Source organism: Lagenorhynchus albirostris, chromosome 13 (genome assembly GCF_949774975.1).
Source record: "Lagenorhynchus albirostris chromosome 13, mLagAlb1.1, whole genome shotgun sequence".
Taxonomy (NCBI): Eukaryota; Metazoa; Chordata; class Mammalia; order Artiodactyla; family Delphinidae; genus Lagenorhynchus; species Lagenorhynchus albirostris.
The window spans coordinates 63,677,138-63,692,325 of NC_083107.1; the positions used below are offsets into that span (position 1 = coordinate 63,677,138).

The 15,188-nt window shown below is 36.8% G+C and overlaps 1 protein-coding gene across 5 annotated transcripts in view; it reads right to left on the reverse strand.

Moving 5' to 3' along the window:
- The window catches only part of TTC27 (tetratricopeptide repeat domain 27), a 177,008-nt gene that overhangs the window by 131,414 nt on the left and 30,406 nt on the right, over positions 1-15,188 (reverse strand). For all 5 annotated transcript variants that reach the window (XR_009544117.1, XR_009544118.1, XM_060169348.1 and 2 more), the window contains 2 exons: positions 3,648-3,812; positions 1,586-1,719 (listed from right to left, as the gene is read on the reverse strand). Coding sequence is in view for 3 of the 5 variants with exons in the window: in XM_060169348.1 (XP_060025331.1) it covers positions 1,586-1,719; positions 3,648-3,812 (299 nt within the window). In the remaining 2 variants the exon portion in view is untranslated. The remainder of the gene's footprint in view (positions 1-1,585; positions 1,720-3,647; positions 3,813-15,188) is intronic.

Consider the following 15,188-nt stretch of genomic DNA (forward strand, 5'->3'; position numbering starts at 1 on the left):
TTTATAATCTAATGGTATCTGAATAAGAAAATATCATACATAACTGATTAAATAAGCAAGTCTATCTTCCATCCATGAGTAAAAAGCTGTTTCTATCTAATCCATACCTACATCACATAATTTGTACTTTCCACCTTTAAGTGGTAATTAATGAAGATAATAAAACTATCAGAATGTATTTTATTTCAAGTATGAAAGAATAAATTCTGTATTAAATTGTACATCATTTTTATACATTCCTCATAAGAGTCATCACATTCTATTTATAATCATAGGAGACAATTTTCAATACGAGAACTCCACACTAATAAACAAACAAACAAACAACAATGGATTACTGAATTAAATGCTTAGATTGCGGAATTAAATCTCTTTTCATTGATGCTGTGCTATGGCCTAAAAACCAGCTTAATGATACTTAATCTAAGACTCAGGGAGGGACTTGGGTTACATCAAATAGCTGAAGGAGAAGGGTCTGGGATATACAAGGAGGAAATGGAGGATGGAAGCAGGTATCAACACAGTTCCCTGACCAGCATCAACACAGCAGTACAAATACTTGTTCAACTGTGGCTCTACCTACATCAGGAGATATAGGCTGTCCTCTGTGCAGTCTCATCCCTGAGTTTCTCCATCTTTCCCTTCCTTCCTTCCTTCCTTCTCCTCTTAGATCAGTAACTTTCCCCACCCTGAAGTTACCACAAAAGCAAACAGAAGCTGGAGCAAGCCCAGGAGGGACGTAAGATCGCATCAAAGGCCTTCCTCAGGACTCCTTACTGCTGTCACTCTTTCCCATCTCCCTAGTCCCTACCCTTGGCATTATTTTCAGTACACAACAGAATTTTCGTGTTCAATGCACCAAGTAAATTTGTTTGCAGGCTCTGGAATGAAAAGTAGCAAGACATGGGCTTCAAGGACGGTAACATCAACCAAAGAACAAGCAAAAATGTTGGTTTGGGGTCTCTGGGATAAGAAAATGTAAATGCTAATGGCCTCCATGGAAGCAGATGGAAAGGCCTATTGAGCAGGTAAACTGACTAAAAGCTATAAATTTAAGCTACAAGAGAATGTATTAGCCAAGTCAAGAAAACATACTAAGGCAGCAACCAGCCCAGTAATGACATAGTAGTAACTAAGGACAGACCAGAAAACTGGTAAAAAGGAATTCTGATCATCTGTTTACATAGTTAGAAGAAACCCAAGAAATTTCAAGGCTCTTAATATTTGAAAATATCAACAGAAGGCAAAAAATATGGTAGCCACTGGAAAAATTAGTCTCTACTCAGTCTGCCTTTTGGACTTTTTTCAAGGGTAGTAATACATAACTAACTGCATTACTAATTCATACTTACTGAAGTCTAGGGAAAAAACAACATTTTATCTCTATTTAAAGGTAAAAATGGCTTAAAAAAATGGGTCCTGTTTTGTTTTGTTTTGTTTTGTTTTAAAACATCCAGCCACCTTGTAAAAGCTCAAGAAGGGTCAAAAGAAGCCTCTTCCCACCCCATCCAGTGTTTCTACAAAACTCACCTATGGAAACTGTTAGACTTGGATGCTAATTTAAATAATTTACAATCCTACTTACCTTGGTTAAATATTCCTGAGGAGTGGGTGCTGGAGTGAATTCATAATTTGAAAACACAGCTCCTTCCCTTCTTACATCTAGAATAAGTTGGGCCACGTAATTTTCCTGGAACCGTGTCCTTTTTCCCAAAGCACCTGAAAAAATATATACTAAATTATATGTATCAACTTGTCAATCAGACATACAGTACAATCTTAAAGAGTAGTATTTTCAGAGTGCTTTAGAGCTTATGAGGTATTTTCTCCATTTCAAATAAGAGAAACCTGAGGCTCAAAGATGACTTTAAAATGACTTTTTATAAAATTATAAAGCCAGTAAGTTATAAGGTCAAAACTCAAACCCAGGATTTCTGCCACTAGTTTCCACATAGTTACTTTTTCACTAAACTACCTCCCTTCTCAAAAAACATAACTCATTAGGTGTCATAGAGAGAAGAAATACTATCCTCTCCATACAACAGATGAAAAAAGGGAAGTTCTGAAGTGCAGTCATTTGCTCAAGATCACAGGGTTTTCAGTATCAGAGCCAGGGCTTAAAGCCAGGGTCTTCAGGTTCTAAATCCCACAGTCTTTCTATTACACTATCTGGCTCCACGTAAGACCAAATTTTTTTTCATTTTGTATCTGAAATAACTTGCTGCAGAACAGCTTTAAGAGAAGCAAAACCTCTGACATCTATTCTCTAGCAAGAGTCAGATTACAAAGACCCTTGATTACAAAGACCAGTCTAAGAAGTCTGGATTTTATCCTGTGATGAGTCTGGCTCTACTTTATACAACAACCATTTAAACACGTTATACTAAAAATAGCTATTGAGATGGTCTAACACAGCTTACTTTTTTATAGTAAGGCTAGAGCTGAAAAGAAAAAAGTAATAATCTGATTCTCATTTTATATTTGTGAGCACATTTGTATTTTTAAGTTCTTCAGCCTTAACTTGGAAAAAAATATGAAGAACTAGCTAGTAAATACACCAACAGCTAAAGCTGACTATACTGGGTACCATGATACTAGTTTTTTAAATAATCCAAAAAAAGAAGTCTCCTAGGACCGAAATATTTAAAAACAAAATCTCTGAAACTAACCTCACAACTTATATTACATATATCTCAAAAACAAGACTCCAACTTACACCTGGCCATTGTCACAAAGTTATAAGTTGGATATTTAATAATTCTCCCCATACAAACAATGTAATAAAAGGTGGGTAAGATGCCAGACTAGGCCACAAAGTTACATTTACCTCATAATGTACCTGAAGGATTTTATTGACAGGACTACCTCAAAAAGCACAGAGTTTGGGGACTAAGAATGGGCCTTAGAGATAATCTAGACCAAGCCTACGCAGGACAAGCAGTTTCAATCATTTCAACATTCACAGATTGTTGTTTCAACATTCACAGAGCCCAGGTTCAACAGGTATAAATGGTGTGACCCACTGATGATGTCTGATTTTCATGAATGTCTTCAATATAGAATGCCAATTACATTGTGAGACTAGGGACAGGGCAATACATTAAGAGAAAATAATGTTTCTTATTTGGTACTCAGAAAAAAAACACAGAGATCTTGGGAAAAATTCTGCAATTTATTTGTTCTTCCAACAAATGTTTATTGAGTGCCTACTGTAGGCCAGACAGTGTTCTAAGGCCATGAAGAAACATCTAAACAAAACAGTCAAAAATTTCTGTTCTTAAGAAATACAAGAAAGGCAGGATGGAAGCCGCAGGTGGGTATTTAACAGAAAGGGCAAACTAAATTTGGGAATCAGGAGGGGCCTTGGGAAGCCCACAGGCACAACCAAATACACGAAGTTCATTTGTGTACTGCCCAGCTGCCACATACTACTGACATGTCTAACTAGACATGGGCATCTACAGGAATAAAGTATATGATTTCAACTTTGTTCTAAAACTATGAATTTTTAAATAAAATCTATTTTTGTAAAGCAAACAAGAGGACACAGATAATAAAATACAACCATACAATACAGCCAAACTATTATATATTAGTTTATCATAAAAATAAATCAATTATCCACAAAACGTCAAAAAAAATCTTACCTGTCAAATCAATTTGTAATCTGCAGATCTCTTTAGCAATATTGAACTGATCTTTTGCTTTTTTATATTCATAATAATATAAAAATATATATGCACATTCCAGATGGAACTGAACAGCCAAATATCGACCTGAATCATCTACAAACAGATCCTCTAGTTTCATCACTGTAAGACAAAAGATGAAACATTGAAAAGTATGATGAGAATAAAAATATATTATAAAGTAAAACACTGAGTCCATAATATATGAAATATATATATTACATAGTTCCTGCTCTTAAAGAATTTCAAATCTGGAAGATGAGAGACACATATAATAATAGTTTACAGTAAGCATTCTCTGAGCACTTACACGTTCCAAGCTTCAAGCTAAGGATATTATATACATTATCTCCTTTATTCCACACAATCCTAGGAGATATGATTCATAACCCTACTCTTTCTTATTTTAGAGTACTTGTCTTAATCGTACAATAAAAAAATATGACAACACAAGGTGATGATACAATATACCAAGTGAATCTGCAAAGTTAAACGATATGAAAATCTAATGAACAGATCAGCTTACAGACAGTTTTCCACATAAAGAATGTAGAATTTCTCCCTTAAAAGAAGAAACATATATATCCATATAGAGCTAAGACAATATGAGTATCAAATAGAAAATGAATAAGTATTGGCTTAGCAGTCATATTCTACTTTATTTCTCTAAACACATGAGATGAAAAGATGGGAGAATAATAGCCTAATAACATGGTATCTGAAATAAGATGATTTTCAAAATTAATTATATATAATAAAGGGGCTAGTTGGCATACACCAAGGGAGTTTCCAACAGGTCACCTCATCCATCCCTCTACAATATCCCTGAAAAACTATCCTTCACAAATGTTCCTGGAACAGGATCAGCATTGCACAAAACAGTTTACATGAATGAAAGTATAATGAATGAATAGAAAACACACTTAGAATGTCCAAAAATTGAGAATCAGTTTTCTGTAATTCAAGCTGAGAGGGAAGTGACATTGATCGATGGCTACTCTGCTCAGCACTACGTATTTTACATGTTGTGTTAATTCTCACAATGATGTCTTTAGGGTTGACATTAACCCCATTGAACTCATTAGAAAACTGAGCTTACATCGCTTACTGACTAGTCACCTCACCTGTTAAATGACAAAGCCAGAATTTGAATCCAAACTTGTTGGGAAAACGGGAGGAGGGAGCTGGCATTGGAAGGACAAAGGTGTAGAGATGATGTTACAAAACCTAATCTACTTTCTCACCAAGTAATCTGACAGAAACCTACAGCTAAGAAACAGACATCCTTTGTCTTACCATGAACTGAAAATAAAATGAGTCTGAAAAAGAAAGTGTTTTTCTATATACTGTCAGTCCTTTAAAGAGATTCTTAACTCAAATAAAGAGACTAAATCAAGATGTACATGTCTTAGGACTTCCTTGGTGGCACAGTGGTTAAGAATCCACCTGCCAATGTAGGGGACACGGGTTCAAGCCCTGGTCTGGGAAGATCCCACATGCCGTGGAGCAACGAAGCCCATGTGCCACAACTACTGAGCCTGCGTTCTAGAGCCCGTGAGCCACAACTACTGAGCCCGCATGCCCCAACTACTGAAGCCCGCGTGCCTAGAGCCCACGCTCTGCAACAAGAAAAGCCACCGCAATGAGAAGCCTGCGCACCGCAACGAAGAGTAGCCCCTGCTCGCCACAACTAGAGAAAGCCCGCATGCAGCAACGAAGACCTAATGCAGCCATAAATTAATTTTTTTAAAAAAGATGTACATGTCTTACTTCAAAAGGCAGACAGGCATACAAACACAAACTCCTCACTGTGAAAATCCTTCAACAGATTTCCTCCATGCAAACCAAACTCAAGAAAAGGTGGATCTGATGATACTCCATGCTGTCAGTGAGTGCTTTTTCTTTTTAAACTTTCTCTTCTTTTGTCTGCCCATTATTCCTGAGTGTCTAGCCACTACACTCAGAAATATAACCTTCTATGAGCTTAGCACAATTCACAAATGACACAATTTCACCTAATTGTCAATGACAGTAATCTTCTCTAAAGGTTCTGGATGCAAACTGTATTAAGGGATGTTGCCTAAGGTTTTTCAAAATCCTCTCTCAAATATCACAAAACGGCCATTTCTGCACTTAAGTAGGCTTGTTATGCTGTGATCACTCACAAAGGTCTAGGGAGGACCACCAAATTTAAACTGTCCTAATAACACATAAGTCACATAAATGCTCAAAGCAAGATGTGTGTATCTATCGTCCCTCCTACCTACCCACTTACCTACTTGTAGAAATATATGTGTGTGTGTGTGTATACACACAAACACATATTAGTACAATTGGTTCTGATCTTCTACTTCTGTGCTTTTTCTGCATTTCTTACATGTTCAGGGGTCAAAGGCTGTTCAAAAAGTAGGATAGATACTAATTTTTTTAAGAATTAGTTTAATCTTTAATTCCACCAGCATGACCAATTACTCTCCCAATAAAAATACCTTTAAGAAACTGGATTTAAAATTTTTAATATATTTTTGTGTTAATGATTGTGTTGGGAACAAAATGACTGCTGAGAACAAAATAAGGAATCATCAAAAGACAAAAACTAAATGAAAACTGCAACCTTAGGAATTAAGCACACAGTCTGCCATATTCTGCCCGGAAGCTACCTACCAAACCTTTAGGGACCTGAGGATTCCACTCTGATGGCTGCAAGGAGCACCAAAGTCAAAAGATCAGACCTGAACCTACCCAAAGTAGGCAATCTAGCCAAAGAGCTCCATTTAAAACTGAGCCCCAAAGAACTGTGTCTTCAATGGAAGTTAAAAAGAACTAGGTCTGCCACGCAGAAGAGGTCAAAAAGGAAAATGGCAGTGGGCAAAGGGGAAAACATTTATCCCAAGAATTCATCACCATAAGCTAGCTTTCACACAGATTTGTAGACAATATTCAATCAAAAAAAAAAAAAAAACCCCACAAAAACAAATAGGGCTTCCCTGGTGGCGCAGTGGTTGAGAGTCTGCCTGCCGATGCAGGGGACAACAGGTTCGTGCCCCGGTCCGGGAAGATCCCACATGCCACGGAGCGGCTAGGCCCATGAGCCATGGCCGCTGAGCCTGCACGTGCAGAGCCTATGCTCCACAACGGGAGAGGCCACAGCAGTGAGAGGCCCGCGTACCGCAAAAACAAAAACAAAAAAACCCTACCCCTCAAGCCAAGAATTTAGGTCCCCAGAGAAGTAGCACAAACAAAGAAAAATCCTCTTTTGTAGGAATGCAACTTCAACCAGGATTCAATGAATTCCCAAAGATAAATTTCCAAGGAACAAGAGCTCACAGAAAACAACAACCACCACCAAAAAACAGAACATTAGCAGAAACAGCAAAAGGCAGAAACACACCTTCAAAGCCTTCAGAGGCTGAAATTGTGAGATACCCATACATGAAATATTCAATAGGTTTCAAAAAATAAAAGGCTAGAAAATATGAACAAGGAAAAAGAAACTATAGAAATCTACCAGGCAAATCAGAAAAGAAACCAAAAATAGTTTAGAAAAAACACTTTAATTAAAATTAAAAATTAAATGGACAGACCAGAGAACTAGAAGATAGATCTAAATAAAATTATTCAGGAGGCAACACAGGGCAACAAAGAGATAGAAAATAAAAGAATTAAAGAACGTTGAGGATGCAGATGAGAAGTTCTAATGTGTCTGAAGATCTAGAAGGAGAAAATAGATAATGAAGAAGAGATGATATTTGAAGAGACAATGGCTAAGCATTTCCAGAGATGTGGAAAGAAACTAAATCTCAGAATCAGGAAGCCCACTAAATCCCTAACAAGATAAAGAGAAATCCACACCTAGTCCAGTAACAGTCAAACTAAAGAATGCCAAATATAAAGACAAGATCTTAAGAACAGCAAAAGGAAAAATGCACACAAACGAAGAATAGTTGGACCAACGCCTGATTTCTCAATGCCAACAGTGGAATCAGAAGAAAACAGATTAATATCTTCATGGTACTGAGAGAAAATAACTATGAACCTAGAATCCTTTAGCTGACAATTCAAGGAGAGTGAAATAATGATATTTCCAAGTAAAAAGAAGCAGAGTTTATCACCAAGATATGTTTGCTAAAACTGAACTGCTAAATTACTTTAAATAACTTTTAGTATACAAAAACATAACTTTTAAAAATAAATTTATTTATTTATTTATTTTTGGCTGTGTTGGGTCTTCGTTGCTGCGTATGGGCTTTCTCTAGTTGCAGCAAGTGGGGGCTACTCTTCATTGCAGTGCACGGGCTTCTCATTGGGGTGGCTTCTCTTGTTGTGGAGCACGGGCTCTAGGTGCACAGGTTTCAGTAGTTGTGGCATGCGGGCTCAGTAGTTGTGGCTAATGGGCTCTAGAACGCAGGCTCAGTAGTTGTGGTACACAGGCTTAGTTGCTCCACGGCATGTGGGATCTTCCTGGACCAGGGCTTGAACCCATGTCCCCTGCATTGGCAGGCGGATTCTTAACCACTGCACCACTAGGGAAGTCCCCCAAAACATAACTTTTATTACCTCCATACCTCCCCTAGGTAGAGAAAAATGAGAAAACATTGCCCAAAGACAGACAGGAAAAAGCCAAGGATCATAACCCAACACTGCAGTTTCAGACTTCAAAAAACAGTACATCTTTGGAGTGTGGAAAGGAAGAAGGCCAAGTCTCTTTATGAACAAGTGTGAAGGAGCGTTGAGAATTTTATCTATTTTTAAAGCTTCTGATTTAGAGTAAAAGTTGAAAGCTGCTGGAAGTACTGTATCTGCTTCAGCAGAGATACTTTCCAAGTTAATTAAGCTACTGATAAAGACATAAAACTTAGAAGAGTAAAGAGCAATGAAAAGGTAGAGAATTGGTGTTTCCCCAAAAGCAACCCCATCATCCTAGTGACAACATTCTCATGAGAAGCTGAATCTCATGGATATTAACTAGACAAACACGTACAGGATTATTTAATTTCTTAAATATACAGCATAACCATCAATAAAACTGATCAAACATGCCCTAGCTAAAGCCATTTAACTGATTCCCATTGCTCTTAGGATAAAAACAAAATTCCTAAACATCCCCTATCATACCCTATACAGTCCTGGACCTCCACCTCCCACACTGTCCTCTCTCTGCTTCAACCACAATGACCTTAGACCATCTTGCTCATGCCACAGAGCCTTTACGGTTCACATAAGCCCTTCTTTCTGGCATCAAAGTTTGCCAAGTCAGACATTTATCGACTACCCTGTCATCCATTTATAAGATACTGCTTATCTTAGCCTATTATACATCCAAAATCCCTTATCTGCAATGATGAAATTTTTTTAAATCCCTGCAAACCTAAAGTGTTTCTGCAATTTGTTTTGGGGGAAAAGATCTGAACTGACCTCATTTGGCAGCAAAATTGGACATGAATGGACAGGTAGAACTAGCCCTCCGGAATATAACAAAGGGTAGGGAAAAGTAAGAGCACAAATTATAATACATGAGGAATAGAAGCTTTTGCCACTTAGGGGAACCTGGGGCTCCTGTTTGCCTCAGCTAATTTTTAAAGTCTACCTTCGAGGATCCAAACACAGCAGAAGATTGGACATAGTCCAGAGGTCTCACATCTGTCAAAAGAAGACAGGTGAATAAACTATGAAACACCAACATACTAGAATATTAGACAGCTGTAAAAAGGAATGATCTTCAAAATACATTAAGGAGGGGCTTCCCTGGTGGCGCAGTGGTTGAGAATCTGCCTGCTAATGCAGGGGACACGGGTTCGAGACCTGGTCTGGGAGGATCCCACATGCCGCAGAGCAACTAGGCCCGTGAGCCACAACTACTGAGCCTGCGCATCTGGAGCTTGTGATCCGCAACAAGAAAGGCCGCGACAGTGAGAGGCCTGCGCACTGCGATGAAGAGTGGCCCCCACTTGCCACAGCTAGAGAAAGCCCTCGCATAGAAACGAAGACCCAACACAGCAAAAATAAATAAATTAATTAATAACCTCCTACCCCCAACATCTAAAAAAAAAAAAAAATGATTAAAAGAACAGGATTTGGTTTTCAGCTTGGAAAAAAAAAAAAAAAATTAAGGAAATAAAGTCCCAAACAGCAATGTGTGTATACGTGTGTATATACATAAAATATATTTTATGTTTTTTATATATATATATATATATAAAATATTTTGTGTAACATGAAGGAAGGGAGAATACCAAAGAGCAAAAAGAAAACTAGAAGAATAAACCAAAAATTAATAAAACTAATAAAGGGAAAAAGAGAGAATAGGGTAGAAGGAAAACAGAGATAGATGAGAAACTTCTCTGAAGAGACCTTAACTTGACCTTGACTCTTCTCTGAAGAGTTCTGATTCTGGAATCACGTAATTATTTTATATATTCAAAAAATCAAAAATAAAAACATCAATCCCTAAAAATTGAAAACAAATGGAAAAATATAACTCTAACTATATAACAAGTTGGTGACAAGGGAAAGAATTATTGCAAATGTCTTTAAAATGTTTTGCCTTAGAGCATAGTATACATCCTTAAGGTAACATATTCTAGGGGCAAAGAGAGTTGCAAAGAAATCTTGAGCCTTATTCAGTGGTCTTATTGTTAGTAGGAATGCTGGCATTGTTTTGAAACTTTTGATATATACAACAAAGCAAGTAAGTAATTATGTTTATGTTGTTAGGAACAAGATTTTCAGTTTAAGAGAAGAAGGATATAAATATGAAATCAAAGATATTGATACACTGCAAGGTTAAATTTTTTATATCATATTATTTCTTTACTACTATCATACTGTTGAAATTACTATAGTTTTAGAGTAACTTTTATATCTAAGGGAAAGTCTGCAACATTATTTTTCTCTTTAAAAATCCTCTTGACTATTCTTACATATTTTTTCTTCCAAAATCAATTTGCATATTCTCTCTTCAAAATGTAATTGCACTTACTGTAATTGCACAATTAGCATCTTTACAATACTGATCATCCTATTCAAGAAAACAGTATGTCTTTAACATTTTTAGTAAAGTTATACAATTGACTTCATTTTGGTTTTGGACATTTTAAGAAATTCCTAGGTTAAATCTTTTTTTCTTTTTTTCACCTTTTTATTGAAATAAAATTGACATATAACATGATATTAATTTCAGGTATAAAACATAATGATTCAATATATGTATATACTGCAAAATGATCACCACAGTAAGTCTAGTTAACATCCATCACCACATACAGTTACAAGTTTTTTTTCTTGTGATAAGAACTTTTAAGACCTACTCTCTCAGCAACTTTCGATACAGAATTATTAACTATAGTCACTATGCTGTACATGCAAGGTTAAATTTTTCAACAGCTTTATTTAGATAATTCACATACGTACAAGCCCAACAACCTGAAGTGTGAAACTCAATGGCTTTTAGTATATTCCAAGAAATCTGCAACCATCACAAGTCAACTCTAAAACATTTTTATCACCTCAAAAATAAATCCTGAACCCTTTAGCTATCACTCTCCTCCGCCCACCCCTCCCATAGCCCTAAATACAACTAATCTACTTTCTGACTCTAAATCTGCCTATTCTGGACATTTCATATAAATGAAATCATATACTATGTAGTCTGTCATAACTGGCTTCTATAACTTAGTATGATGTTTTCAAGGCTCACTTGTGTTGTAGTATGTATCAGCACTTCATTTGTTTATGGCTAAATAATACTACAATGGAATCCACTGTATGGATATACAATATTTTGTTTATCCATATATCACTTGATGGACACTTCCATCTTTTAGTTATTACAAATAATGCTGCTATAAACATTCATATACAAGGTTTTGTATGGACCTACGTTTTCATTTCTCTTGGGTATATACCTAGGAGTTGAACTGCTGGATCAGATGGTGATTCTGTACTTAACTGTTTAAGAAACTGCCAAACTGTCTTCCAAAACGGCTGTACCATTTTACATTTCCACCAGCAGTGTTCCAATTTTTCCACGTCCTCAACAATACTTGTTATTATCTCACTTTTTTTATTATAGCCAGTCGTGGGAGTGTGAACTTACATCTCACCATGGTCTTGATTCTCACTGCCCTAATGGCTAATGATATCGAACTTTTGTTTTTGTTTTTGTTTTTGTTTTTGCGGTACGCGGGCCTCTCACTGCTGTGGCCTCTCCCGTTGCGGAGCACAGGCTCCGGACACGCAGGCTCAGCGGCCATGGCTCACAGGCCCAGCCGCTCCACGACATGTGAGATCTTCCAGGACCGGGGCACGAACCCACGTCCCCTGCATCGGCAGGCGGACTCTCAACCACTGCGCCACCAGGGAAGCCCGATATCGAACATTCTTTCATGTACTTATGTCTTCTCTAGATAAACATCTGCTTAGATCCTTTGCCCATTTTTAATTGGGTCTTTTTTTTTATAATTGGGTTGTCAGAGTTCTTTACATATTCCAGATACAAGTCCCTTATGATATATATGATTTGCAAATATATTCTCCCATTCTATGGCTTGTCTTTTCACTTTCTTGATAGTGTCCTTTGAAATCCAAAAGTTTTTTAAATTTTGATGAAGTCCAACGTATCTATTTTTTTTCTTTTGTTGCTCATGCTTTTCGTGTCATATTTAAGAATCTGTTGCCAAATCTAAGGTCATAAAGATTTACCCCTATATTTTCTCCTAAGAGTCCTATAGTTTTAGCCCTTTCATTTAGGTCTCTAATCCACTTAAATTTAACTTTTGTAGACAGTATAAGGTAAGGGTCCAATTTCATTCTTTTGCATGTGGTTACCCACTTGTCCCAGCTGAAAAGACTACTTTTTCCCCATTGAAACATTTTATATGTAAAGTAAAACAAGTAATTACATTAATATTGTTAGAAACAAGATCTCCAGTTTAAGAAAAAGATATAAATACCATTATAAACACTTTGTAAGGTTAAATTTTAATTGGAGCTCTTTGGTCAGGGTCAGGGACTTAACAGGCATGTCTTCTGGGGCCTGGTCTGAATGGGGATTCAACCAGCGTGTTTGCCAAAAACAAAGTCTCAACAAGGGCCTCAGCTGGGTGCTTGCCCTAAGTTTGAGACATGACTTATGCGTTCCTAAAACCAGGACTGGTGACTTGACCAAAGACTCAGCCAGCATGTTTGCAAGGTCCAGGGCTCACCCGGAGAGTCTGCTGGGGCTGGGGATCAGTCAGAGACTAGAGCAATATGTTTGCGGGGCTGGGGTCTCAACTGGCGTGCTCAACAGGGCCAGGGACTTAACCAACAGTCAACAGAGCCAGGTCAAGGATTAAGCTGTGTGTTACCCAAGGTCAGAGCCAAGGGAGCAGCCTGCACAGTAGAGGTATGGCTGGGAAGACTGTACAAGTACTCATATTGAGGTTAATGGGAGCCTGGTTTTTCACTGTCAAAGAAAAGAGTTAGAAATTTGGAAGAGAGAAGACTAAAATATGCCCTGTGATATTGGACTGGAATTGGAGATTATGTAAATTTGTGGTTTTTAATACAAAGATAAATATAGAAATAGATACAGATGTGTACATGTACTTATATATACATATACACATACTTTCCAGCTATGTCTGTTGAAAGGCTTTAAAAGGAACCAGAGCTCCTTGGAGAAATTACTGATTCCAGGGCCAGAGCAAATAAGGCTAAAGCATCTTCTTATGTCAGAAAATAAAGAAGTGCCCAAAGATATGTTGAAAGGGCACAGAAGCCAATTTCAACAAGCTCCAACTGGCCAAATCTGGGACAATTTGAGCATCAAAACAATTATAGTAACAATTATAATCTACTGAATAAATTAGGAATCTGTGACCACATACCAGTATCAATATATAAATGCATAAATTCAAAGTTTAGTGAGGAATAGGAGACTTACATGGTCTCTAAGTACATCACCATAAAACAGCAATTAATTATAAAGAGTAACAGCCAAAAACTGGAAGCAATCCAAATTTCCATCAACAGATGAAAGGATAAACAAACTGCGGTATTCCCATACAATGGAACACTACTCAAAAATTAAAACGAATGACCTACCGGGTGAATCAAAATAATTATGCTGAGTCAAAGAAGCCAGGCCACAAAAAAAAAAAAAATAAGAGTACAGACTGTATGAATCAACTTTTATAAAATTCAACAAAATGTAAACTGATATATAGCTATAGAAAGCAGATGAGTGGTGGCCTGAAGAGGCTGAAGGAGAGATCAGGAAGAGTGAGAGGACAGGCCTCCCGAGAAGCACAAGGAAGCTTTTGGGAGCAAAGTATTTGTTCATTATCTCAATTGTGGTGATGGTTTCATGGGTGTAAACATATGTCCAAACTTTACAAATTATACATTTTAAGTATGTCAGGTGTACTGCATGTCAATTTTATCTCAATAAAGCTGTTTCAAAAATTAAAAAATATAAAGAGAAAATGGATAATTCTGTAGTGAAGAAGACTGACAAATAAAATACTACCTTAGTCGAGTGACCAAAGTTAGTATCACCAGTAATGGAACCAACTGAAATCGTGCACCATCTGATAGGATGCAATGACAGTAACACAGCATGATTTCTGTGACAGACCTAGACTGAAAGAGACTAAAGGGATATGACAACTAAATGTAACACTTGATTCTGGACTGGGTCATTTTGCTTTTTAGGACGTTTTAGGGACAACTGGCAAATCCTGAATGGCAGTAATTAAATATTTGTATTGTATCGATGTTAATTTCCTAATATTGATTGTTAATTTCCTAATATTGATTGTTAATTTCCTAATATTGTAATTAATGGCAGTAATTAAATATTTGTATTGTATCGATGTTAATTTCCTAATATTGATTGTTAATTTCCTAATATTGATTGTTAATTTCCTAATATTGTATTGTGGTTGTATAGGAAAATGCCTTCATAGAAAAAATACCCTAAACTATGGAGGAGTGATAGGCCATCAGTTCAGCAACTTATTCTTAAACGGTTTCAGAGGGGGAAAAAAAAGTTCTTTGTGCTATACTTGCAACTTTTCTAGAGGTTTATGTTTCAAGAAAATTTTTTTAAGTCCAAAATATTAGCAACTAATAAAGAAAAATAATTAAGAACATATCTGGCCTTTCCTACATAAAACAAATTTTAGGGTTTTCACAGAGCCCTGGTTGATGAGGATGAGTTCTTTACAAATGAATTCTAGATATGTACTTAAGATTAATATAGACAGATTGCACTTTCAGAGCCAAATGTAGCCTGGGTTGCCTCAGTAACATGCCAACCAAATGGAAACTTCATAAGATCCTCAATAGGTGGATGGAGGGTATCCATCGTAAGTCATGAAAACCAGGGAGGCACACACAGCCATAGGAAAGTGACAGCCAATTTCAACTCATTTCTTAAAAAAAACAAACAAAAATCTTCTTCTCCCCAACTTCCATACTTTCCAAGCTTGTTTCCTACATTGCCCTCTCTGATTT